This window comes from Lycium barbarum, chromosome 12 (genome assembly GCF_019175385.1).
Source record: "Lycium barbarum isolate Lr01 chromosome 12, ASM1917538v2, whole genome shotgun sequence".
Classification (NCBI taxonomy): domain Eukaryota; kingdom Viridiplantae; phylum Streptophyta; class Magnoliopsida; order Solanales; family Solanaceae; genus Lycium; species Lycium barbarum.
The window spans coordinates 94651427-94677712 of record NC_083348.1 but is presented as its reverse complement, the minus strand read 5'-3'; the positions used below and the strand labels follow the sequence as shown (position 1 = coordinate 94677712).

Genomic DNA, 26286 nt, shown 5'->3' with positions numbered 1-26286 from the left:
TGTGAAATTGCTTATTTATTTTTCTGAAACGATTTGAACCTGCAGATTGGACTTTTATCTTCTTGCCACCACTCTGCAAGTCTGATCACAGCTTTCTAAATCACCCAAATAATACACAGGTAAAGAATATAGTTAAATTAGATAGGCAAAGAATTGTGATCGATTAAAAAAAACAATTGATTTGCTATGGTAGAGAAGAAAAACGGCACATGAATCATACTCGAGCTTTGGGTCAATGTATCCAGAAGCAAGGAATATGCATGTATGTTTCAACAAGAACAACAAAAATACTTAATTCAGCTCTCCGTTAAAGTGCTTATTTAGAGCCTGTTTGGATGGGCTTATGCCTATAAGCTGTTTGCAGCTTATAAGCTAAAAAAAATAAGTTGGGGTAGTCTAACTTATTTTTTTTGGCTTATAAGCTGTTTTCAGCTTATAAGCTGCTTTAGACAAGCTAAGTCAAATGGGTCCAATTATTTTTTTGTGCTTATTTTAAGCACAAAATGACTTTAAGCTGGTCAGCCAAACACTCAAAAAAATTAAAAACAGCTTATAAGTAACTTATAAGCAACTTATAAGTCAATCCAAACGGGCTCTTATTTAAACATTGAACAAAAGTGATGCTTACACCACTTAACACAAACACTGTATTCTTTCAGCAGTAAGTCCTCAAACGCTCTTCCTTTATTCGGTCAATTAAAGGTCTAAACTATTGAAAAGGCTAAACACCCATAAAGGAAAATGGTAACTGATGAAACAGAAATTAGTTAACTCGCACTTTAAAGTCCCTCCTTGTCGTCCAATGCAAATCCATCACTGGTAAACTCGGCTTCAGGAGCTGAATTAATCGCAGCTGGTAGCATGAGTGGCGCTGGAATTCCTTGGATGCTGATGAAAGAAGCCTACATAAACAACATCAAAAATTACGTCGCATCAGGAAGTGTTGAATATTTTTATCTACCAAATTAGCCTGACAATTCGCTATTATTATTATTTGTAATGAAGGTTTACAAGGTAGTTTCACTCACTGGAATGTTATTAGGCTGAACCATTTGATAAGCCGGGTGAATTTCATTTCCTTGGCTGCCATTTGCCTCTCATTCCACCTGAAATGGGTCCTGTAGCTAGTGCTGTTTAGTACTTTAAACTGAAAGATAATTAATAAACGTTCCAAAATTCGTGGCAGGATTCAAATACAAGGATCAAAATATGTAAATATCTCTGTGAAGTTGAAGATTGACTCCTCATTTAGATCGAAATAAAATTTCTATATTTTAAGAGTACAAAAAAAGGTAGAACTCCATAAAATTTATATTATAATTTTAGGATTCAAAATAGGCAAAAACAGGAAAAGATCGATTTGATTCTCAGAGCAGTAATAATGTCATACAAAATATATAGTGGAAGTATTTTGCAGGAAGTACAAGTACAAATTTATTAAGTTTCAATCACCTCAAAGTTTGTTTAGGATAAACAACCACCAACAAATTAGCCTAGATAAACAGCACGCTACTGTCAATTGTGATGAAGGTTAGGTAGTTTGCACATGTATTAAGTTTCAATCACCTCAAAGTTTGTTTAGGATAAACAACCACCAACAAATTAGCCTAGATAAACAGCACGCTACTGTCAATTGTGATGAAGGTTAGGTAGTTTGCACATGTAGTGTTGAAAGTAATTATAACTCACTGGAATGTTATTAGGCTGAACCATTTGATAAGCCGGGTGAAATTCATTTTCTTGGCCACCATTTGCCTTCTCTTCCAGCTGAAATTGGTGCTGCAGCTATTGCTGTTTTAGTATTTTAAAGTTTAAACAGTAAGATAATTAACAAACGTTCCAAAATTCATGGCAGTATTCAAATACAAGGATCAAAATATGTAACTATCTGTGAGAAGTTGAACATCGACTCCTCATTTAGATCAAAATAAAATTTACATATTTTGAGACTACAAAGAAGGTACTACTCCACAAAAATTTCAATTACAATATTTTACTATTCAAAATAGGTAGACAATAAAAGATTGGTTAACTCTCTGAGTAGTAATATTGCCATAAAAAATATAATATGTAGAGGAAGTATTTCACAGGAAGTAAAAGTATGACTTTATGAAGTTCAAATCACCTAGGAGTTTTTTTAGGATAAACAACACCAACAAATTAGCCTAGATAAAAACACTCACAGGAATATGAGGATCAAATATGTATTTATCAGTGTGAAGTTGAACATTGACTCTCAATTTTATCGAAATAAATTTACAAATTCTGTGACTACATAAAAAGTACAGAATAAAATCCAAATATTAAGGATTCAAAACAGGTAGACAGGAAAAAAAAAAATTAACTCGCTAAGTGATAATAGTACAACAACAACAATAAAACACCTAGTGTAATCCCGCTAAGTGATATTAGTATCATGCAAAATCTAGGCATAACACATAGATAGACACCTTAACTTGACCTCAACTGGCAAGTTAACACGCTAACTTTGAGAATGCACATCTAGACACCTCAACTTGGTTTAAGTTGGCCCCGTAAACTTCCCAACCTTGAAAATGCACATCTAGACACGGCATAAATTTAAGTTGTCTAGATGTGCATTTTCAAAGTTGGGGTGTTTACGGGGCCAACTTAAACGAAGTTGAAGTGTCTAGATGTGCATTCTTAAAGTTGAGGTGATTACTTGCCAGTGGAGGCCAAGTGAGTACCTTTGGTTCATTTTCTCAAGTTAAGGTAGGTCTATCTATGTATTATGCCTAAAATATAGTCTTTGGCTGGAAGCACAAGGACTTTATGAAGTTTAAGAACTTCATAGTTTTTTAGGATAAACAACATGACCAAATTAGCCTAGATAAACAACACACTACTGTTCTTTGGAATGAAGGTTTACAAAGTAGCATACACATGTAGTGTTGAAAGTCACTATTACTCATTGGAATGTTATTAGGCTGAACCATTTGATAAGCTGGGTAAAACTCATTTCCTTGGCTATCATTTGCCTCCTGTTCCACCTGAAACTGGTAGTGTAAATAGTGCTATTTTAGTACTTGAAACTGAAAGACTACTACATGTTCCAAAATTCATCAGGGGATTCAAATACAAGGTCCAAAATGAAATTATCAGTGCGAAGTTGAACATTGCCCTCAGTTTCAGAGACTACAGTAAAAGTACTACTCCATAAAACTTTAGGATTCAAAATATTTCAAAAACTCGCATAGTAAAAAATTTGTCTGTCTAAAACGTACTAAAGTATTTTGCAGGAAGTACAAGTACAATTTTACGGAGTTTAATCACCTCATAGACTTTTAGGTCATTTTGCTTGTATTCAAGGTCCCAAAAACTTTGAAATAGCAAATGAAATTATTTACTAAGAACAATTAATTCATCTTTGGAAATCATAATGGAAGATATACTAATATATAAACCAACCTCATAGGTCGGGAGCGGAACGACGTCAGAGAGGAAATCGAGAAGCTCTTCATTCCTTCCGGCCCTAGCAAAGTCATAAAGCTTCAGAGTTCGTACTTGATCAGCTTGCATCCATGCACGAAGGGTGAACTCAAGAATGAACATCTCAATTGCTTTCCCAATCAAAACCGTAGAATATGCGGTAACCATCTGAACTTACTCACTATAATTAAAGGTTAACATTTTTAAGGACCCAATCCCCAGTTAGAGACAGCAGATCAAGAAAAGTTAATAAGAACAAGTAGTAAATCAAATGTTTCAAGTTCCAACAAATAGCAAATCATGTGAATGGAATAAGTCATAGCCAAGAACACACCTTTACTTGATCCTTTGACTTCATTGCCCGTCTGATCCTTGAAATGGGCAGCTCATGTTTTCTCTTTAGAGCTACAAATAAAATGAAGCGGCTGCATGAAGGTAAAATCAACAGGAAAAAACAGCAGCAAAGTACATAAACCCCACTATATCTAAAGATTTTTTTTTTTTTTTTTAATAAGCCATCATCATTAGGTTGTGAGCCTATGATGTGGGGGGTTTGGCTTGACCCCTACCATGTGATATTAAGTAATATATATTACAAATGACAAGAGGGGGACATGGTGCCTTGCCTCAAGTCTACAAAAGAGATTGATAAACAATCTGAGGGATGAACTAGCCAACAACAAAATACATCCCTTGAGGGTAAAGTACAAACTTAACTAATTACAAAGTTACATTTTTCAAACCTTCTTCTAAAGGTAGGTAATTGCTGCTTATCAAGTTGAATTAGTCCCTTAGCTACTCTTGGTAATCCCATATGAGAAATATGCAAGGTCCTCCTTCCACTCGTTGAAGCAAGTTTTGCAAAAAAATCAGCTACAGAATTAGCTTCTCGATAGCAATGAGCAGTCTGTACTGCGTTACCATTGATCAGTCCTGTGATTCTACTGATTATATACTTCAGTTTCAAGTTGTCTGTGCCTTTCTCCTTTAGCATGTTAGCAATGATCTGGGAGTCAAGTTCCAAAATAATATTATTCAAGCCTTGTTGAATGCACCAGTTGATTCCAAATTCTGCAGCAAGAGCTTCTGCATGATTATTTGTCTCACAGTCAACAGAGTATGAAAAAGCCATGATGAAATCCCCTTTATCATTTCTGAGTATACCACCTATCCCAGCTCTATCTGTGGCGCTACAAAAGCTACCATCAGTGTTTAGTTTCATCCATTCATTTGGTGGTCTTGCCCAACATACCGAGACAACTTTAAGTACTGGAATCAGCTTTTCAATTTTCTCACAGTAGTTCAACCAGGTTCCTTCAATGTAGATCTTTGGATAGGCAATGTTGATAGCAGTTCTAATATTCCACATGGCTTGTGTTTCCATCTTGTGTAGACTGAATTTCTTTTGTTCTCCAAATCTACAGGCTGTCCATGTTTTCCAAATTTCCCAGAAGATCATGATAGGGGCAATCTGAAAAACAAGACTTTGAACCTTATTGCATGCCTTCATATTCCACCACGATTCCAACAGTCCTCTGATTGGAACATCCTGATGTCTCTTACCAAGAGGAGCTCCAATTGTATTCCACAAGTGATGTGCAGCTTTCCCTTCAACAAAAACATGTTGTGGAGATTCATTTTGAGCAACATTACAGCATATACAAGTGCTAAATCCCTGCTTCCCAAATTTAGCTATAGCATCTTTAAAAGGGAGCTTATTATGAATAAGTCCCCAATTCAAGAAGGAAATTTTAAAAGGGATGGAATTATGCCAAATTTTGTTAAGAAGATTGTTAGGCTGTCTCTGATGTCTTACTATTGCCCAAGCAGACTTGTTAGTATATATCCCATTATCGGTAGCATTCCATATAGCATAATCCTTTTCATGAATGCTTCCAATGTTAACAGTGCTGATATATAGAGCAATTTGAGCAGGAAAAAGATCTTTCACTTTCAATTTAATTTACTGATACTTATAATTCTAGAATTGGTTTTAGAGACATGACCTGCATATGAGTGTGTCATGGCTGGCGGAAGTAAAAATGTGCGACATATGTATAATTGCAAAATTTCCATATATGACATATCTTTATGTGATGATTGGAGAACAAAATCACATATGTGAGGGCCGTGGCGGGGCTTAAAAGGGCCCAACGCTCAAGAATTTCCTTAGATCATTAATGAATGGTTCATACAAGTAATCTGCAGGTAACCATGTGCGAGGTGCCAAAAAGCACCTGAACATAGAATTTCTTCTTTTTGTCGCTTCCAGAAACAGAAGAGGTTTGCTTTTAGCAAATCCATTAACCTTGGGTCCCTTTCATCTTCATCCTAGATATGCAAGGAAACCAAAGGGATAAATCTCAGCTTATGAAAAGGTAGCTACATGTAAATTCTCATGAAAGCTAGACTATATTGTATTAATTACATGCTGAACTGTTTTGTTACTTGGCATGGATCAATGCACACTAATTGATCTTTGCTTTTCTAAAGATGATGCTGATGAGGATTTTGGTAGTTCCATAAACGAACTACTCTTCTCCAGATTGATCATAACTGGGGAAGAACGACCTTTAAATAGCATTAACACCTCCCTTTTCTTCTTTGCACCCACCCCCAGGAGACCTGCATTAATTTGAAGTCGTCGTTACACTTATTAGGGATAGTTCAAGATATGTTCATCATTAATAAGGAAATGATCCTTCATTTAACCATCGATTAAATTTCTTTATGAAGATGTGTGGAACAATAAGTGCTTATTTGGCGTGCTCTAGATTTTTTACCTGAGGAGTAGCTTGCAGATGGAGGCGCACCATTCATCAAAAGAGAAAAAAAAAAAAAAAAAAAAAGACGAAGAACAACAACAATATACCAAGTGTAATTCCACAAGTGGGGTTTGGGGAGGGTGGTGTGTGCGCAGCCTTACCCCAACCTTGTGAAGGTATAGAGGTTGTTTCTGATGGAACCCCGGCACAAGTAAAGCATATCAAAATCAGTATGAAAAAGAAAATACAGTAGTGAAGAAGCCATGCTAAAAATAAACAGGAGCAACAACAAACAATATGCTAACCGAAGCAGAGAAAACAACAAGTAATAATAATAAAATCGGAGAGAAATAATACTAATACTGCAGAAGAAGAAGAAATGAAACAAATTCCATTTCGGTTTTTCTTTTTACTAGTCTTTTGAGGTGGGTAAAGAAAGAAGAACTCACGTTTCTTTGCACATGCGGTGCACGTGTAAATCATATCATGTAACACACATTTGTAAAATTCTTTCAATATTATTAAAATGAAGTTTCTGATTAAATAATTATGCATGAAAGTATGAAGTACAATTTTCTATGAATGATCAATGTGGATCTATCATATACTACTTTTGATAATGTTCAAAGAATGGGACAAAATAGATCAATAGATCGGTATGATAAGGACAAACAACCATACCTCAACTTTGATGACAAGCAAAGCAGCATGCAGAGATTGAAGTTAAACAGCCTAGGATTATATTACTTTTGGTGTAAACAGGAAATGATAGATCAGACGGTAGATATTTTTACAGCTTTAGATTGGTTATGATATAATGTAATAGTCAGGGCAATGTAAGTTGTAACACTTTTGGAGGGGGACTACACTTTTGGATGTAGTAAACCTGTGGATATATAGACTAACTGTTACCATCTCAAATTAAAAAAAAAAACCATACCTCAAGTTAGCACACTACATTAGTAAATTCCCAGAGACAAAAAAAAACTAAACAAAAAGCCAAAGAAAAGAAAATTAAAAAGAGGTCTTGGATTAAAAAAGAAAGAATAAAAAAGAGGCCACTACTATAAAATAATCCACCCGCTGTGTAATTCATTTTCCTTGAGTGCACAAAATTACTCTTCTCTCTCTCTTTACGTGTGGGTCTTTTCTTTATCGAATTATCTCCATATATCAATTCTAAATTAATTAAATTAAATTATTCATATCTATCAACTGATCATCCAGAAAGCAAAGGTACCGTTTTCTCCCCCGGCAAAAAGTAATTTTTTTTTCTTCCTTGCCCCCACCCCCCATAGAGCTACTAGGCATTAATTTTGAAGTTGTCATTATATTTATTAGGAATAGTTCTAAGATATGTTCATCATTGATAAGGAAATGATCCTTCATTTATCCATTGATTAGATTTTTTTTATGAAGATGTGTGGAACAATAAGTGTTCATTTGTCGTGCTCTAGAGTTTTCCCCTGACGAGTAGCTCGCAAGTGGAGTCACGCCATTCATCAAAATACAAAAAAAAACCTCTGTTCCGGTTTTCCTTTTTACTAGTCTTTCGGCACGTGCGTTGCACGTGTATGCCGAGTTACATATATACATATTATACTTTTACTTACTTTGATTTATAAGGTACGTACAGACAGTAAATAATGAGTTGGATAAAGAAAGAAGAACCCAATTGCTTTCCCAAACAAAACAGTAGTATGTGCCCTAACCATCTGAATTTACTAATTCCCATTAAAAATTAAGATTAAGTACCCACTCCCCAGTTAGAGACAGCAGATCAAGAAAAGTTAATAAGAACAAGTAGTAAATCAAATGTTTCAAGTTCCAACTAATAGAAAGTCAAGAAAAAAGAATAACTAATGTGAATGGAATAAGTCACAGCCAGAACATACCTTTACTTGATCGTTTGACTTAATTGCCCCTCTGATCCCTGAAATGGGCAGCTCGTGTTTTCTCTTTATATCTACAAATAAAATGAAGCGGCTGCATGACGGTAAAATCAACAGGAAAGAAGCAGCAGCAAAGTACATAAACCCCACTATTTCTGAAAAAAATTGAAAAAAAAAAAAAAAGATCTTTCACTTCCAATTTAATTCACTGATTTTTATGATTCTATTATTGATTTTACAGACATGACCTGCATATGAGTATGTCATGACTGGCAGAAGCAAGTGCAACATATGTATAATTGCAATTTCCACATATGACATAGGTTTGTTTATCTGATGATTGGAGATATTTCTAACAAAATCAACAAATGTGAGGGCCCTGACGGTTCTTAAACTGGCCCAAAAGCTCAAGAATATCATTAGATCACTCATGAATGGTACAGATCAGTGGTCTCGGTAACCATGTGTGAGAAGCCAAAAAACACCTGAACATAGAATTTCTTCCTTTTGTCGCTTCCAGAAACAGAAGAAGTTTGCTTTTAGCAAATGCATAAACCTTGGATCCCTTTCATCTTCATCCAAGATATCAAAGGAAGCCAAACGGATAAATCTCAGCTTATATGAAACGGTAGCTATATGTACAAAAAAAAAAATCTCATGAAAGCTAGACTTTATTGTATTAAACCTGCTGAACGTTTTTGTTACTTGTCATGGAGCTATGCATTCTAATTGGTCTTTGCATTTCTGAAGATGGTGCTGAAGAGGATTTTGGGAGTTCCATTAACGAACTATTGAAATCCATGTCTTCTCCATATCTGGGGAAGAAGGGCCTTTAAATCTAAGTTGTGCGGACTCTTCGCTTTTGATGCCGCACCCATCTCGACACGGGACAGGTGCGGATGCAGGATACATCTTGGATACGGTCAACCAACTTTTGATACTTTAACCGGGGTCCATGGACAAATGTGAGGGGAAATTTGAGATTTTGATTTCTCCAAATGAAAGATAAAACAGATTTAAGACATGGGAAATGACATACCTTCAATATTATAGTCCTTTTGTCTCATATTTGTTTCTTCATGTTTCAGGCCAAACAGAGAGAAACCAAGAATTCAAGGGGTCATGTTCTTTATAGCTCTATTTTTATAATTTTGAATTTTCTTAGCCGATCCCCGCACCTATGTCCATCCCTTGATCCGCACCCCCGAATCTTAAAATTTAGATTTTGCCGAATCCGACACTCGGATCCTTACTTGTATTGGATACCCACACCCGAGTCCGAGCAACTTAGCTTTAAATAGCAAGGAACTCCATGTCGTAGCTACCTTTTCTTCCTTTGGACTCACCCCCAGGAGAGCTAGTACGCATTAATTTTGAAGTCGACGTTACATTTATAAGGAATAGTTCTAAGATATGTTCATCATTAATAAGGAAATGATCCTTCATTATTATACCATTAATCATGTACTTATCCCTGTCCAAACATCGATAGTATTTTGTTGTCGTATTTCATCTTTAATGCCTTTCTGATAATAAATCTGTACTTAGATTCAAACGAATATGAACAAAAGTGCCTAAAGATCTGTTCTTGAATGATCCTTCATTTAAGAAGAAGAACAAGTAGTGAAGCAAATTCAATTTCGGTTTTCTCTTTTTATTAAGTCTTTCGGCACGTGTGTAGCACATGTATGCTATATCCATATAATATTTTTACTTATTTTGATTTATAAAGTAAAAATAGACAGTTATACCATGAGTTGGATAAAGAAACAAGAACTCACGTTTCCCTGCACATGTGTTGCACGTGTAAATAAAATCATGTAATACACGATTTTGTAAAATTCTTTCAATATTATTAAAATAAAGTTTCTGAGTAAATAATTATACATGAAAGTATGAAGTACAAGTTTCTATGAATTATCAATGTGAATCCATCATATACTACTTTTGAAAATGCTACAAGAATGGGACAAATAGATCAATAGATCAGTATGATAAGGAAGAATAACAAAGGACATACAACCACACCTCAATTAGCACACTAATTAGTAAGTTCTCAGAGGAAAAAAAAACTAAACAATAAGCCAAAGAAAAGAAATTTAAAAAGATGTCTTGGATAAAAAAAATTAAAAAAAAGAATTAAAAAAGGGGCCACTACTTCTATAAAATAATCCAACCGTTGTGTAATTCATTTGCCTGGAGCGCACAAAATTACTTTTCTCTCTCTCGCTCTTTACAAGTGGTCTTTTCTTTATGTAATTATCTCCATATATCAATTCCAAATTATTTAAATTAAATTATTCGTATCAATCAAGCGATCATCCAGAAAGCAAAGGTACCGTTTTCTTCCCCGGCAAAAAGTAATATTTTGTTTTATCCCTTTCCCCCACCCCCGGGGAGCTACTAGGCATTAATTTTGATGTTGTCGTTATATTTATTAGGAATAGTTCTAAGATATGTTCATCATTGATAAGGAAATTATCCTTCATTTAACCATTGATTGGATTTTTTTATGAAGAGGTGTGGAACAATAAGTCCTCATTTGTCATGCTTTAGATTTTTCCCCTGACGAGTAGCTTGCAAATGGAGTCACAACACTCATCAAAAAGAAAAAAACTCTGTTTCGGTTTTTCCTTTTAGTTTCATGGCACGTGCATTGCACATGCATACCGAGTCATGTATTTTTGGGAGTTTCATTAACGAACTATTGAAATCCATGTCTTCTCCAGATTGATCATTTCTAGGGAAGAAGGGCCTTTAAATAGCAGGAACACCATGTTGTAGCTCCCTTTTCTTCCTTTGCACTCACCCCCAGGAGAGCTACTTGGTATTAATTTTGAAGTCGTCCTTATATTTATTAGGAATAGTTCTAAGATATGTTCATCATTAATAAGGAAATGATTCTTCATTTAACCATTGATTAGATTTCTTTATGAAGATGTGTCGAACAATAAGTGCTCTACATTTTTTCTTGACGAGGAGCTTGCATAATGGAGTCACACCATTCATCAAGAAAAAAAAAAGTGTCGGATTTTCTTTTACTAGCTTCACGGCACGTGCATTGCACGGGTATGTCCATTCATGTATATATCCATTAACGACCTATTGAAGTCCATGTCTTTTCCAGATTGATCATATCTGGAGAAGAAGGGCCTTTAAATAGCAGGAACACCATGCCGTGGTTCCCTTTTCTTCCTCTGCACCAGCTGCAGGAAAGCTACAACAACCCAGTGAAATCCCACAACGTGGGGTCTGGGGAGGGTAGAATGTACGCAGACCTTACTCCTACCAAGGTAGGACGGCTGTTTCCGAGAGACCCTCGGCTCAATTTTTACTCAAGAAAAGCTACTAGGTATTAATTTTTACTCAAGAAAAGAAGAAGGAAGAAAACAATATTATTAGTTTTGTCGTGTTCAAAAGAGTAGTGTGGAGTAAGCTAGTGTATCTTTCTAACTCCTGTATTCAATGTTCTAATTGTGTATGGAAATTTTCATCGCAGTTTTATTTGTAAAAGCAATGTTGACATCTAGTGATTTTGATGACAAGGTTCATGCAAAACAAACTATATAAGGCAGGGAAACAGACAAACTGAACAGTGTACCATCACTGACAACATTGATATATAAAGTCGGTTTCCTCAATGCTGCACTTCATTGTGGCTTCTAGCATTGGAGATATTCTCCCCCTCTTTTCAGGGTTGTTAGACCTCCATTTCCCTTTATTGCTATTCCTCTTTCTCAATTTTTCCTCTTTAAGTTTGCCTTACAATTTTGTAAATCACCCTATTTTATGCTTGAATAGTCTTGTGATTTCTGACTCTTCTATTTGATTATATTTGTACTTCGTTACCAGATCATGGAGATACTTAAAATTGATAGTCACCATGTGTTAGGCTCAAATGGTGATTGTGGTAGAGGAAGAAGAAAACAGAGATCGCCAACACTTGGAGCCGTTTGGACGGAGAAAATTTTTCCTTGCTTCAATTTCTTTTTCAAAACATTGTTTGGTTATACATTTGACTGAGTTTTTGAAAATGAGTTTTTCAAGTTTGAAAAACTGAAAAACTGGTCAAGTGAAAAATCTTTTTCCACTCACAAAAATTCAACTTTTTTTCAAGTGAAATGCATATCCAAACACAACTTCAACTTTAACTTCCATTTCGGTTAGAGTCAACAGTATGTGAAAAGAGCACAAAGGTGCCTAAAGATCTTGTTCTTAAATGATCCTTCATTCAAGAAGAAGAAGAAGTAGTAGTGAAACAAATTCCATTTCGGTTTTCTCTTTTTACTAGTCTTTTGGCATGTGCGTAGCACATGTATGCCAGGTTATGTATATACATATAATACCTTTACTTACTTTAATTTATAAGGTAAAAATACAAATTTTAAATCATGAGTTGGATAAAGAAAGAAGAACTCACGTTACTCTGCACATGTGTTGTACGTGTAAATTTTTTTTTACATTTCTCTGCACGTGTAAATCAAATCATGTAATACACGATTTTGTAAATTCTTTCAATATTATTAAAATAAAATTTCTGAGTAAATAAGTACAAGTTTATATGAATAATCAATGTGGATCTATCATACACTACTTTTGATAAAGCTCAAAGAATGGAACAAAATAGATCAATAAACCAGTATGATAAGGACAAACAACCACACCTCAAATTAGCATACTAATTAGTAAATTCTCAGAGAGAGAAAATAAACAAAAAACAAAAGAAAAGAAATTTAAAAATAGGTGTTGGATAAAAAAAATTTAAAAAAAAAAAAAAGAACAAAAGAGAAGCCACTACTTCTATAAAATGATCCAACCTGTCACGTCATTAGTCTTCAACTAAGCGCACATGCGGCACTTGACAATTTGCTCACGATCTTGCACAACTTGCTCACGATCTTGCTATGCCAAGTCAGTCTAGATTTCTACTCTTAGGATCGCTAAGAGAATGGTAAATAAGGAAGACAAGAGAAATTTGCTAAAGGAAGCCTTTTGTATTAGAGAGAACTTGTGATTTTTGCTTGATCATCTTTACAAATGAATGCCCTCTATTTATACTACTCACCTTGGGGCTATAGCGTAAATATTAATCGTTATACACGTCCCTTAAAATTTACAACATAAGTCTCTATTCTAGAAATCTCTATACAACTAGGGTGTTCCAAGGATCTTCCATGCAAATCCATGGAATTCTAGGGTCTTCCAAGAGAAATCTCCATATGTCTCTAGAATCTTCCCATATTATCTAGTTTTCCTCTTATGTAACCATTCCACATGGCAAATATATGTACCAAGTGGCACGTAGGTGGCATGATGACATGGTGGGTCCTCACAAACCGTTGTGTAATTCATTTGCCTGGAGCGCACAAAATTACTCTTCTCTCTCTCTCTCTCTCTCTCTCTTTACATCAGTGTTATCAAAGGCGCGCTTAAGCCCTGAAGCGAGGCTCAAAACATGTTGAGCGCTTCGCCTCGCTTAATGTGCACTTCAGTGTCATCATCAAGGCTCTAAGTCATATTTTTCCTTGCCAAATAAGCATCTCTTGAAAAGGAGACACTAAACAATTGATATTTCACTTTATCGTAATTTTTTTACAATTTCTTTGTCCGACAAATATTTATTATTTATGCTTATTATTACTAGCCTTGGGCTAAACATATATATTTGTATTTTTTCTCCATTTGCGCTTTTTTTCATTAAAGCACCCGTTTTATTTGCGCTTTGCCCTTAAAGCCTCAAGAGACCTTAGAGCTTTTTTGCGATTTTCGCTTTTGATGACACTGCTCTACATGTGGTCTTTTCTTTAATTATCTCCATATATCAATTCTAAATTAATTAAATTAAATTATTCGTATCAATCAATCGATCATCCAGAAAGCAAAGGTACGGTTTTTTTCCCTAGCAAAAGTAATATTTTGTTTTCTTCCTTGCCCCCCACCCCTGAGAGCTACTAGGCATTAATTTTGAAGTTGTCGTTTAATTTATTAGGAATAGTTCTAAGATATGTTCATCATTGATAAGGAAATGATCCTTCATTTAACCATTGATTAGATTTCTTTTATGAAGAGGTGTGGAACAATAAGTACTCATTTGGCGTGTTCTTGATTTTTTCCCCGACGAATAGCTCGCAAATGGAGTCACACCATTCATCAAAAAACAGAAAATATCTGTTTCGGTTTTTTCTTTTACTAGTTTCACGGCACGTGCATTGCACGTGTATATATTTTGGGAGTTTCATTAACGAACTATTGAAATCCATGTCTTCTCCAGATTGATCATATTTGGGGAGGAAGGGCCTTTTAAATAGCAACACCGTGTAATCCCAATATGTTAGTGGGGTCTGGAGCAGAGACGGAGCTAGAATTTGAGGTTTGTGGGTTCCGAATTCAATCCCTTTTAAGTTACTGGGTTCTAAATTACTAATTTATACATATTACATAAATTTCTTAAGGTAAATATAAGGTTTTAACAAAAGCTTGTGGGTTCGGCCGAACCAGCGACACCGGGGGCAAATCTATGTATGAAAAATGGGTCACGAAAACACCCGCAAGGGTGGCTCAGTTGGTTGAGCATGGGGCTTTCATAATGGAGGTCTCAGGTCATAAAAAAAGAAAGGGTCACGAGAACCCATGATCACCCGACTAAACTCGGTATATTATGTATATAATCCTTAAAATATATCTAATATTAACTGAAGGAACACATGATCAAACTAGACCGAGCGGAGCACTGGTTAAGTGCTGGGTTTAATCCCTTAAGGTTGTGGGATCGAACCCTACTAGATTCGCCTATGTTAATCAACACTGTGGCTCCGCCACTGGTCTGGAGGGTAGTGTGTATGCAGACCTTACCTTACCTTACCTTTGGGAAGGTAGAGACGTTGTTTCCGCTAGACGCTCGGCTCAAAGAACAATTTGATTTGTCTATCTAAGAAAAAGAAAAAAAAGATCGGCACGTTTCATAATTCTTCTTCAGAACATTGTAGACAATTATGGTAAAAATTGTAGCAGGTCAGTGATTTTACAAAGGTTGATTCTTATATTCTTATGTTCTTATTTGGTGCTACAAGCCTACAACTATTCCTACTAACCAGAAAAAAAATTACAAAAGAAGAAGCAAAATCTTACCTGAGAACAATGTGAAAGAAGTCTTCTTCATGGCGCTTGATGTTAAATTTCAGCTGCCCATTTGACTTCGCCTTCTCCAAGTCAATGAATCGCCATTACTAGTAAACCCATTACATAAAAGTTTAAGAAAGAACCAAATCAGTGGCGATTGCAAAGTCTGGACGATTTTCCCGGCAAGATATCATCGGACGATTTCAAGACATTGACACGTGGTGACTGGTGTGGCCATTTTGTAATTTATTTTGCTGTAGTTGTCATTCACAGTTCTAAGAAGGTTTATTTAAAATTAATCGACTGTTAGTATTTATTTAAAGTTTAAACTGTTCAATTAAAAACCAACGATGTTTAAATGTGGAGTATTTTTTGGGGGGTCGTTTGGTGGGCCTTGTAGCACTAATTACGCCTGAATTATTAGAAGTAAATTATTTCTGTAATGAATAACAATATAAGATTTGCCCTGCTTTGAATAAAATTATATAATTATTATGTGTTTAATAATAATACATAAATTGATATGTAAAAATTAACTACCATAGGAAAATTATTGTAACTAAATAGTTTTTGAACATATAATATGCACTCATCATGTGGTTTGATTTGCTTTTCTCCCCGATAATATCCTTAAATGAAATGACATCTCAAATTTTGGGGTGACTGAATTATTGAATTCATAAAAAATATTTTAAATTTTACTATAATTTTATTGGGCTTTTAGTTATTATCCAAGGACTAAAAGTTGTAGCAGAAAACTAGTATAGCCCGATGAAATTTCCATAAAGGTAATCAAGTCGATTAAATATGGGCATGTTCCTCATAATTCTGTCATCAGTGAATACAGGTCACTAATGCAATTGCTAGGAAATCCAGTCATAAAATATAGCTATTGAAAGTAGGACAAAGTAATATATCTTCTTGCTAAGAAAGGTGCTAAGAAAGAAACATATTAATGGTTTTAGATTTATTTTTTTTGGTAACAGCTGTGAATATTACCGTTAATAACAAATATAATAACAAACTAAGGAGCTCCTAGTTCCTCAACCACCTTCTAGGGTTTTAGATTGTTAGTAGTTCTTTTGGTGGTTGTAAATGATGCAATATGCAGACATTCTATGAACTACTTTTGAGAGACAGATATCAAATGTATCATAATGTAATAGAGTAATAGGAATCCGATACTTTTGTAGGATAAAAAAAAAAATTGAACCAAACTAATACAAAAAAAAACATAAGTAGGTTTCACGCACTAATTTAGTGCGTGAAAGGACCAAACTGCAAAAATAAAAGTTTGGCCTTTCACGCACGAAATTTGTGCGTGAATGAGGCCAACAAAAAATCATGCTCTTTTGACCTTTTCAGCCAATGTATTCTTATTGTCCTATACTTCTTTTCCATTGAACAATCGATTCTTATTGGCCTTTAAATTTTATTTCCAGCCAACAAGCTACAAACAATAAATTTTATGGCATATAGCAAAAAGAACGATAATTTCTATATCTACAAACAATTTAATTTTAAACTTTTTATTTTATATTTAATGAGATTATTTGTAACTACACAAATATGTATGGCTTGTTTTAGAGTACAAATTTTAAAAATTCCCTTTTCTTTCTTTTTTAAATTTTATGTCCAGAAAAAATGCATCACATAAAATGAGACGGAGGGAGTTGAAATTATTATATATTTTATTGTTCTCGATTACTATACATGATGATAAGCATTCCACGAAAGACTTTTACAACGACATCGTCCATGTTAATATTTCTTAACCACAACTTGGATCATTTTAGTTGTTGTGTTCAGTAGCTTCGACGAATTAAAATGCTTATAAAGCTATTAATTTAAGGATCAAAGTTGAAATCTTGGAATTCAACGGTACCGTATTCATATCTTATCACCATCTCCATGCATGCTTAAATTGCTTAATTATTTTTATACATCAATCAACATTCAAAATTAACTTGATTGAATCGTGTCTCATCATTATCTTTAATCTTCATTAATTATGATAAATATAACAATTACAAGTAAATCTCTCGCTTTAACATTAGGTATAATACTTACGTGTGATGACATAATTAAATATGTGTTGAAGTTTATAAATCAATATACATGCTCTTTTTCGTAACCACTCTTTTATTTTAAATGAGTACAACCTTTTTACTACAAACCATACAAAAGATATGGAATTTAAGAAGTGAATATATTTAATTGTCGATTTGTTGGTTAGATTTTCTTAACTTTTCTATCTGAATGAAAACAAATCAAACCTTCTGGCCCTTTTAGAAGTTTAACACTGAACCGAATTAAAAAGAACAAACCAATTTATCGAGTCGGTTTAATTAGACTTTTAGTTAAGTGATTTTTCAATTTATTTGAACACCGTAAGTCTTCATAAACCAAGTTGCAATTGGACAGACTACTGCCTCAAACAGCTTATGATCATTACAAAGATTTTAAGCACCTACTACCGCTCCATGCCCTTGCCACAAGTGGTACATGCTAGACATGGACACTTGAAAATTGAAATATTAGCTAACAACCAACAAAAGAACTTAGAATTTCTCTATATACGTCTCCAGCTCCAACTCCAAAAACCTCGTCCGTAATTTTTCTATTTTGCTGAGTGCGTGCGTTGTGACTTGGGCAGCTAGCCAGGTGTCACTCCAAATATAATCCTCATCACATAACCTTCCTGTCTGTCCAAGTATTTTATATACGTAATATTCGTGAAAATCTGTCCATCGACCATCTTATTGCTTTTTGGGGATTTATGAATATGCGAAATTGAACCATAGAATTGCAGTTTTGCACCTACAAACAATTGAAGATATATGGAGTCGAGTCATCAGAAGAGGGCTGGACCTGTTCGTCGCTCTTCCTCAGTGAGGGAGTGACGGAAGTGGCAACGGTGACCATAGGGGCACATATCACCTGCTAGGACCATACGACAGACCTCAGTCTTGTAGCGTGGATGCCTAATCACTGGGCGCAGCTCTGTGATACCATGAGCAAACTGACAGTTTTCTCCATAAGGGCAAGTCCCAGTCTCCTGCCATTTGTTGCACAGCTCTGTCTTGAACATCCCTTGGTTGTAAACATCAAACTCTACTGCCTCCTCTTCCTTCTTCCCTCCTGGAACATACACTCTTTGCTGCTACAGCCACACACCAACCAGAAAGAAAAAAGGCATAATAAAAGCCAAATTAGCAATCAAATTGCACTGAACCGACTCCTTAGGCGAAGGAAATTATTTTATTCATAAATATCTCTACAATCTTCACAATATGAAAATAGATAGCATCACTCATATTTATAGTAGGAAACTTACGCCAACTTAACAATTGACACATTATGAAACTGAAATCAAACCAAATACGTATCAAAAATTCATATGGTAACTCAGAATTAACCGATTATATTGAGAGATGAATACGAAAGGGGAATGAATATTTTCACTCACAGATTCAGTAAGTGGTGGATTTGTAGATTTTTGCTTAGTTTTTCCCTGGCTGGGACCTCCATTGTTTCCTCCACCTTGTGCTTTCAACTTGAGATAACCGCTCGAGCGGACAGAAATGCTCTTAGGGAGCGAGACTCGTTGTTCGACGTTCCTTCGCTCAGGCCTATTTGGTTCCACCACGTTGCCGTTTCCCTGCCTGATGTTCGGAGGTCTGGAATCAGGGATTTGATTATCATGATTGACTCCCAAACCGAAACGATTGAAATCAGAGAGAAGGCAGTTTTGTATGGTAGCCTGAGTGAGGAGGCTAAGGCGTCGATCCAAATCGGTGTTAACAAGCCTGAGAGATTCATTCTCCTGATGAAGAGCTTCAACTTCTTTGATAGATTCCTGTAGATGAGCAAGGCAGAGAGTGTAGCGATTGTAGAGTTGCTGGTACTCGAGAACATAGCTAGGTTGATGGAGGCGGTGGTGATCAATGACGAGGTCATCAGTATCGTCAAAGGAGGTTAAGGAAGGTGAATTTGAGCTACGAGAGAAAGTAGAGTAGAAATTGGGGATGAATTCAGAGGAATCGAATTGGTGAGTTGAGGTAGGTGAGAGAAATGGATTATCAGCCAAGTGTGGTGAAGTTGCATCAGAGGAAGTATAGTTTTTGTTGACATCAATGGTGCTGGTGTTAAGGCCATCACTTGAAGGATTTTCGTTCTGCATTTTGCTGAGAACAGAGTATAAGTGGAAAATGATCAGTAATTACAAATAACATAATGAACTACTCAATATTAATACCAGAAAAATTCAAGCACATTTGATTCTAGTATAGCGAATTTTCCAAAACTGCACAGAGCTTTTACTCGAAAGTAACAGAGATTTTATGGAAAATGATAGAATTTGCTGAGAACAGAGTATAAGTGGAAGGAAAATGATCAGTAATTACAAATAACATTTCTATATTCAATAATACCAGAAAAATTTAAGTACATATGATTCTAGTACAGCGAATTTTCCAAAATTGCACAGAGCAAGTACTCAAAAGTAACGGAGATTCTTTGGAAAATATAGAATCTGCTGATAACAGAGTATAAAGGGAAAATGATAAGTAATTACAAACAACATTCCAACACTCGATAATACTTAATACCAGAAAAATCCATGCACATTTGATTCAAGTATAGCGAATTTTCCAGAATTGAACAGAGCAAGTACTTAAAAGTAACTGAGATTCGCAGAGATGTTGAACCTAAAATTCACATAAAACCTTTTTCACCGACAATCACATCTAACTAATTGAAGTACAACAAACACAGAGACGTAGAAGTAAAGCACATGACTTATTCACAACTGGTATGAAATTACGATGAGGAGAAAAGACATCTCGCCGCAATTTGATAGTATCAGAAATGATAAAGTAATTTTTAGAAAAACATTCCGAAACAGTCAACGATGAAAATTTCAAGCACATTTGATCTTATGCAGTTCAATTTTCCAGAATTACACAGAACAATTACTCAATAATCGGAGATTCAAATAGATATACAAAAACCTAGCGATCACAAAACAGAGAGAGGAACGTAATAAATAATCAAATCGCACTTGACGAAAATTCTAGTAGATGATGTCACGAAGATGAGAAAAAGCATTACGCGAAGTTGAAATTGATCAGTAGTTTAACAATAACTACACAAAACACTTAGCAATACCAGCCTTCAAGCACAGTTCATCAACTGGTGTTAACGAATTTTCCAGGATTGAACAAAATAATACTTAAAAGGCAACGGAAATTCACATAGATATAGAATCTAGCAATCACACAGCGCAAATCGAAACACAGATAGAGAAATAGCATCTGATAGAAATGCTAACTGAAATCACGAGTAGTAGAAAAAGCACGGCAATCTAACATAGTGAAATTCGCCTTAAAACACAAATAGAATTCACATAGATATTAAAACTAGGAATTAATGATAACACAAATTGAAGCAAAATGAAAGGAAATAGGCAAATTGCATCATGTACCTGAAGGTAGGTGTGGTAGTAAGACGGAAGAGTTGAAAGAGAGTAGCAGAGATAGAAATTAAGGTCTTCGTCGAGTTGTTGAGACAAAGCACAACTCGTGCTTCGGGTTACAATATTATACTTATAGATTCGGTAGCAAGAACTTTGCTTGCTTAGCTCACAAGTCCTTCAAGTATACTACGGCATGGACATGTACTTTTGGCGGTCAAATTGGATTTTTAAATACCCTCATAATGTCAAAATTAATTACTTATTTAAAGTATTAAGTCCTTTAAAATGTAATCGACCATAATTAGTGAGATTAGAAACCAGAATTCTAGGAAATAAATCAAGTTATTTACTACAACAATGTAAAAATATAGATTATTTGTTTTTAAAAATTAGTATCGTTTTCAAAACCGTTATAAGAGAATGGAAATGCAAGGGGACCCCACACATTTTTAGTTGTATATACTATCCTAAGTTTTGAAGTTGTTGCGGAAGGCTTAATCAAATATCAGGAGTTAGTTATTCTTGAAAACTAATGTTCCCCTAATTTGATTATTACTGCATAACTAAATTAGCTAACTACCTTTATTTCCTTAACAAATGGTTATATTTGTTGGTGTGTTGATAGAGATTGCTAACTCTCACTACTAGTCAACTCCTATGTTGCTGCAAATTACTTATTATTAACGTTATCTCACCAATATGTTATTGTCAATTTTTCGATAAAGGTATGCAAAATATACATATTTTCTAATTCATTTTGGTTTATCAAATTCAGGATTGATTTGTCACAATCAATTTGCGTCTGATTATTATTTAGTGATAATACATAAACAGGTCCTCAAACTTGGTCTCAGCTGGCAAGTATGTTCTCCAACTTTGGGTGTGCACAAGTAGACACCTCAACTTGTATAAAGTTGAACACGTAAACACAGATGCTGACGTGGCACTGACATAACGCTAATGTGACACATAAGTTTGGAGGTGCCTAGATGATCATTTTGTAAGTTGGAGTGTTCAACTGACAAAGTGAAGGCAAGTTGAGGTGTCTACTTGTGCACACCCAAAATTGGAGGGCATACTTGCCAGCTTAGGCCAAGTTTGAGAGCTTGTTTATGTATTATGCCATTACTTATTATTAACGTTATGTCACCAACATGTTATTGTCAATTATTCGATAAAGGTATGCAGAATATACATATTTTCTAATTCATTTTGGTTTATCAAATTCAAGATTGATTTGTGATTCTTATTTAGTGAAACAGATGGCATCATGATTCAAAGATGAAGTATCCTTACTGCTACCTTATTCTCAATCTCCATATATTTTCCGTCTTACGTGATATATTGAAAATGAAAATTTAAGATATAAACTATTTTCAGCGTTCATCTCAATGATTTCAACCGATTTATCAGACTTTTTTTAATACAAAGCAAGTGATTTAATTGGTCGGCATTCATCTTAATTTGGAGCAGATGTAACCTGTAGCTAATGGGTACCTAGGGTGATAAAATTAGCGAAAATATGATCATCCAACTAGCTCAAATTTGGGCAGGTTAATAATCTGTTCATATACTGATTCAATCCATTTTGACTCACTCAGATTTAATCTATCTAAAGATTTGGCTATTTGGGTTAAGTGTGAAGTTCAATTTGACCCATAAAAAAGCTTTTCAAAATCTTTAAATAATTTTTTTTGCTTCATATGTTATATATAGCTATAATAGGTAAGAAAAAATATTTATTACTTATGTTTTGTAACTAAATAAATTATTAAAAATTTGGACTTAGGCTAGTTAGACTATGACCGATTGTTTATGGCAATTTCAGTCCAAGTTGCCCATTTATCCCCTCTATCCAAACCAAATAGTTTTAGTTTAGACCTTTCTAACATGTTGAAAAATTCATTAAATAAGTATAAATAATATATTTCGAACTCAATAGATTAAATAGGTTGCGATATAGTGCCAAACCCAAATTCGTTATGTCCAAATGTTTAATCCGCCTCTTCAATTCAACTTTAATATTCTTTCTTTGCGGACAGTAACATGGTTCAAAAAAAGAACTCTTCTAGCATCTTTTACCGATACTTGCACGTTCATTTCAGAATAAGGAGATAATGTATGAAAATTAATGGAAATTGGAAAAGCATAATCACTGCTGCCAATTTAGCACATTGATACCAAAGAAAACCATAGACCCCCAAAAGAAAACATATTAAAAAATAGAAAGAATAGCGGTTGGAAATGGCAAGAGGAAGCTGGGTGGGTAGTCCAGTAGTAATATTAGCGTGGCATCAAAGTATAGGAAGGTGAAGGAATAAGGTGATTTAAAGCTCAAGGAATATAGCCAGAATTATCTCAAAGTAATGATGCTCATTCCGATTAATGACGTGTAGTTTGGTTTCTAAGACTATTTTATAAGTAAGCCTCTAACTAATAATCAAATCATTACTCCTGTAGTCCTGTTGCCTGTAGAGTTGCTTCCTTGCCACAACTTTAACTAACTTTGTGGTCCTACTTAGTACTTACTCCTTGGCCCTTGCTGTCTTTCTCATCCAATTTCATTCTTCAAGAATCAATCGGTCCCATACAATTTTTAAACTAACTACCCATTATAATAATAATGTTAGTATATTCGCCTCACTGATATAGAATTCGTTTTATATATCAGCCTGTCTTCACCTTTTTATTTGTCATTTTCCTCCTCTTCTCTTTCATATATTAATTAATTTACTTATTTAGCAGAACTCAAACAACATGAGTTGAAAATAAAAGCATATTTTTCAAACAGTTTAAATTTTTAAATCAGATATTCATACATTTTAATATGGTATGTAGCAGGCGGAGGTTCCGAGTTCAAGTCTCCAATAATTTTCATGTGTTTGACTCATGATCAAAAGAATAAAGCTCGCACGTAAAAGAAGGTGTTAAAGACATAAGTAATGAAGTTAAAAAATGTGGTATCTAACGACTTAATTTTTTAATTGCGATGATCACGCACTTCAGTACATTCATACCCAGAGTTTCGTCTCTAATTAACTTTTCGTCTCTACTAATTAACTTTTGTATTTATGTTATTCATTAAATAAGTAAAAATAATAAATTTCGGACCGAATAAATTACATGAACGGTAATAAAACCCAACACTCAAACCAATAAAGCTCAAATACTAAATTCCGCCTCTAATGATAGATGTACAGTGTTTGTTATGTAACGCAGAGATGCAATCACTACATTCAGCTCATGAATTGCTGAAAAGTTTTATCTATTTATGCTAAATTTGTATGAGCGCAATCGTGATCTATATTTACTGATTTGATATCTTGGACCCATTCATATACAAGGGTTAGTAAAAGTCATACAAAAGTAATTTAGTGGAGTTAAGTTAAATAAATTAGGTCGTGTTATTTTAACTGCGGTGGGTTCTTAATAGAAGCGGATCTACGTAGTAGCGTGGGAGTGTCACGCCGCCCGACGTCTCAGTTGAAACTATGTATATGTATGTATATATGTATAAGAAATAGTATAAAACCTAATCGTGCCACTCGGAGCAACACTGAGTCTATGGTGCTAGTGGTTAGGTGCTAGATTTTCCACCCAGGGACGGAAGTTCGAATACTTGCTGCTACAATTTGAAAACATTTTAGTATAGACAGGTTCTGTAATTGCTTGGTGTGTCACTTGCTCCAACTTGCTCACTAATTGTAATAACACTCCCTAACTCTTTGTTTGACCTGTTCTCTTTTACACTAATTTTCACTATTTTTTTTTTCTCACCGGCTTTGTTAATATACTTAACAAATGAATAAGTCCTTATTTATCTTCTCTAGACTCGTACCATTTTTCTTCCTTTCTAATTTAAGCATACAATATCAGTAAGACAGTAACTAGTATTCTTCTTTCAAAAAACACTTTTTCTTCCCCCAAATCTTCTCCTCTCTTAGTCAAAATTTTAATAATTTTCCTGCCGCCCCAGCTTCTCTTCCGTTGTTGTTTATTAGATTTAATTTTACATATTATTTTATTTTATTTAAATAGTTTAACAAAATGCAAAAGAAAAGGATATATATGCTGAGCCTTGGTTCATGCTGATTTTAAAAGGAAATTTTCTTTATGTTATATTGCATCCGTCTCAATTTATGTGGTATCTTTCATATTTCGAGATTCAACAGAGTCTTACTTTGACAATAATTTTTTCATGTATCTTTTAAATAGTTTGAATTATCATTTATATTGACTAACAGTACTTTTGGTTTTCAAATATATAAATTTTAATTTAAAAAAATTAAAAATTTAATGTTCAAATTCATGATCAAATCTAAAAGATTTGACTCTCGAAATCCGAATTGTGCCACATAACATGGGATTGAGGTAGTAAAAGTTATGCTTGTAAGCTTGAGTTGATGTACTTATCTGAGCGTGATTTTTTCTATATAATACTTGAAATAATATTGTCTATGTAAATCGAAAAGACAATAACCCGAACCGCAATCCAAAGTTGATCAAACCGATCAAATGGTTACTCTATTTGGACCATGTAAATTGCAATATGTCTATATATAGTAAAGTGGCACCCGGAATCTCAAAATTTTGGATCCTCCTCTTATTCTTTATCTTGTTATTGGAAAAAAGATGACTATAGAACTACACTATCTTTTTTGGCAGTCTCTCATGACACCTAAATTTTCATTCCAGCCAGGACCTCTATGACTAAAATGCATTTAACTATACCTACGTCTTGAATCTTTTCTTTCTTCATTTCCCTCAGTTTTTTCTTAAGAAAGTCAAATGAGCTAAAGTAATGAGAGCAACCAGTGGACCAGGTTAACTGGGCCGGTATGAAATTCTTTTTTTGCGCGGGTTGGCCTTCTTTTGGGGTGATCTTTAATTTTTGTCCCTTAAATTGGTGATCTTTAATATTTGTCCATCGCTTAACACCCAGAGGTCCTGGGTTCGAACCCAGGCTAAGACTTAGTAAAAACAAATCGCATGCAGAAGTTTTCCTTAAGGCAAACTTTCACCCAAAATTAGGCCTTAAGGCAGAGGTTTGCAAAATTCCAGATTTTTTTTTTTTGGCCTTAAGGCAGAGTTTGAAACCCAACTTCTGCCCTGTGAATCCCAACTTATGCCTTGTGATTTTTTATTTTTTTTAATTTTGAACTGAGCAGAGGTTCGAACCCGGAACCAATGGGCTTTCAGCGAAGGCCAAAAATTAAATCCCACTGATTTGAGGGCCAAAAATTAAAGGCCATCCCCAGGAAGGCCAATCCTGCAAATTTCACTTCAAAATTTGAGCTTGCAGATACTGGCCCATGGTTCTAATACACGAAGTAAGCCCAACTGTCGTCTTGGCAATTCTTAAGTTTGAATGGGCTGAAAAGTCGTCCCTCAACTTCGGTTGTGATTTACACAAATTTCCTATTTTGTGTTACCATTTATAAAAAAACATATATGTACATGGTAGAGGATATATTTACAAAACATAACGATATTTTTCAATTTACAAAATATATCAATAGACTTGTTACAAAATGGTGTCTATCATAGAGGGAGAAAGAGAGAGAGAAATATTTTTAAAAAGAAG

At 34.6% G+C, this 26286-nt stretch overlaps 2 protein-coding genes across 22 annotated transcripts; both read right to left on the bottom strand.

Annotated features, from left to right (window-relative positions):
• Positions 1 to 205: 205 nt before the first annotated feature.
• LOC132621786 (uncharacterized) lies at positions 206 to 15603 on the bottom strand. 19 transcript variants are annotated; one of them, XM_060336199.1, is made up of 11 exons: positions 15236 to 15574; positions 8111 to 8181; positions 5879 to 6075; positions 5646 to 5781; positions 4194 to 5058; positions 3785 to 3855; positions 3430 to 3631; positions 2903 to 3017; positions 1690 to 1791; positions 1029 to 1124; positions 206 to 902 (listed from the first exon to the last, which is right to left on the bottom strand). In XM_060336199.1, the coding sequence occupies exons 3-6, from the start codon at positions 5903 to 5905 to the stop codon at positions 3837 to 3839; spliced, it is 1047 nt and encodes a 348-aa protein (XP_060192182.1). In that variant the 5' UTR covers positions 5906 to 6075; positions 8111 to 8181; positions 15236 to 15574; the 3' UTR covers positions 206 to 902; positions 1029 to 1124; positions 1690 to 1791; positions 2903 to 3017; positions 3430 to 3631; positions 3785 to 3836. The 19 variants fall into 19 exon arrangements, 18 of the variants coding, with proteins under 18 accessions (XP_060192182.1, XP_060192177.1, XP_060192184.1 ...); XM_060336194.1 differs by having other exon boundaries at positions 1029 to 1118; XM_060336201.1 differs by having other exon boundaries at positions 1690 to 1779.
• A 1953-nt stretch (positions 15604 to 17556) lies between these two features.
• On the bottom strand, positions 17557 to 20909 carry LOC132624032 (zinc finger CCCH domain-containing protein 14). Of its 3 annotated transcripts, none has more exons than XM_060338854.1 (3): positions 20712 to 20909; positions 18696 to 19413; positions 17557 to 18389 (listed from the first exon to the last, which is right to left on the bottom strand). In XM_060338854.1, the coding sequence occupies exons 2-3, from the start codon at positions 19407 to 19409 to the stop codon at positions 18081 to 18083; spliced, it is 1023 nt and encodes a 340-aa protein (XP_060194837.1). In that variant the 5' UTR covers positions 19410 to 19413; positions 20712 to 20909; the 3' UTR covers positions 17557 to 18080. The 3 variants fall into 3 exon arrangements, with proteins under 3 accessions (XP_060194837.1, XP_060194839.1, XP_060194838.1); XM_060338856.1 differs by having other exon boundaries at positions 17557 to 18386; positions 20712 to 20908; XM_060338855.1 differs by lacking the exon at positions 20712 to 20909 and having other exon boundaries at positions 18696 to 19670.
• Positions 20910 to 26286: the final 5377 nt, after the last annotated feature.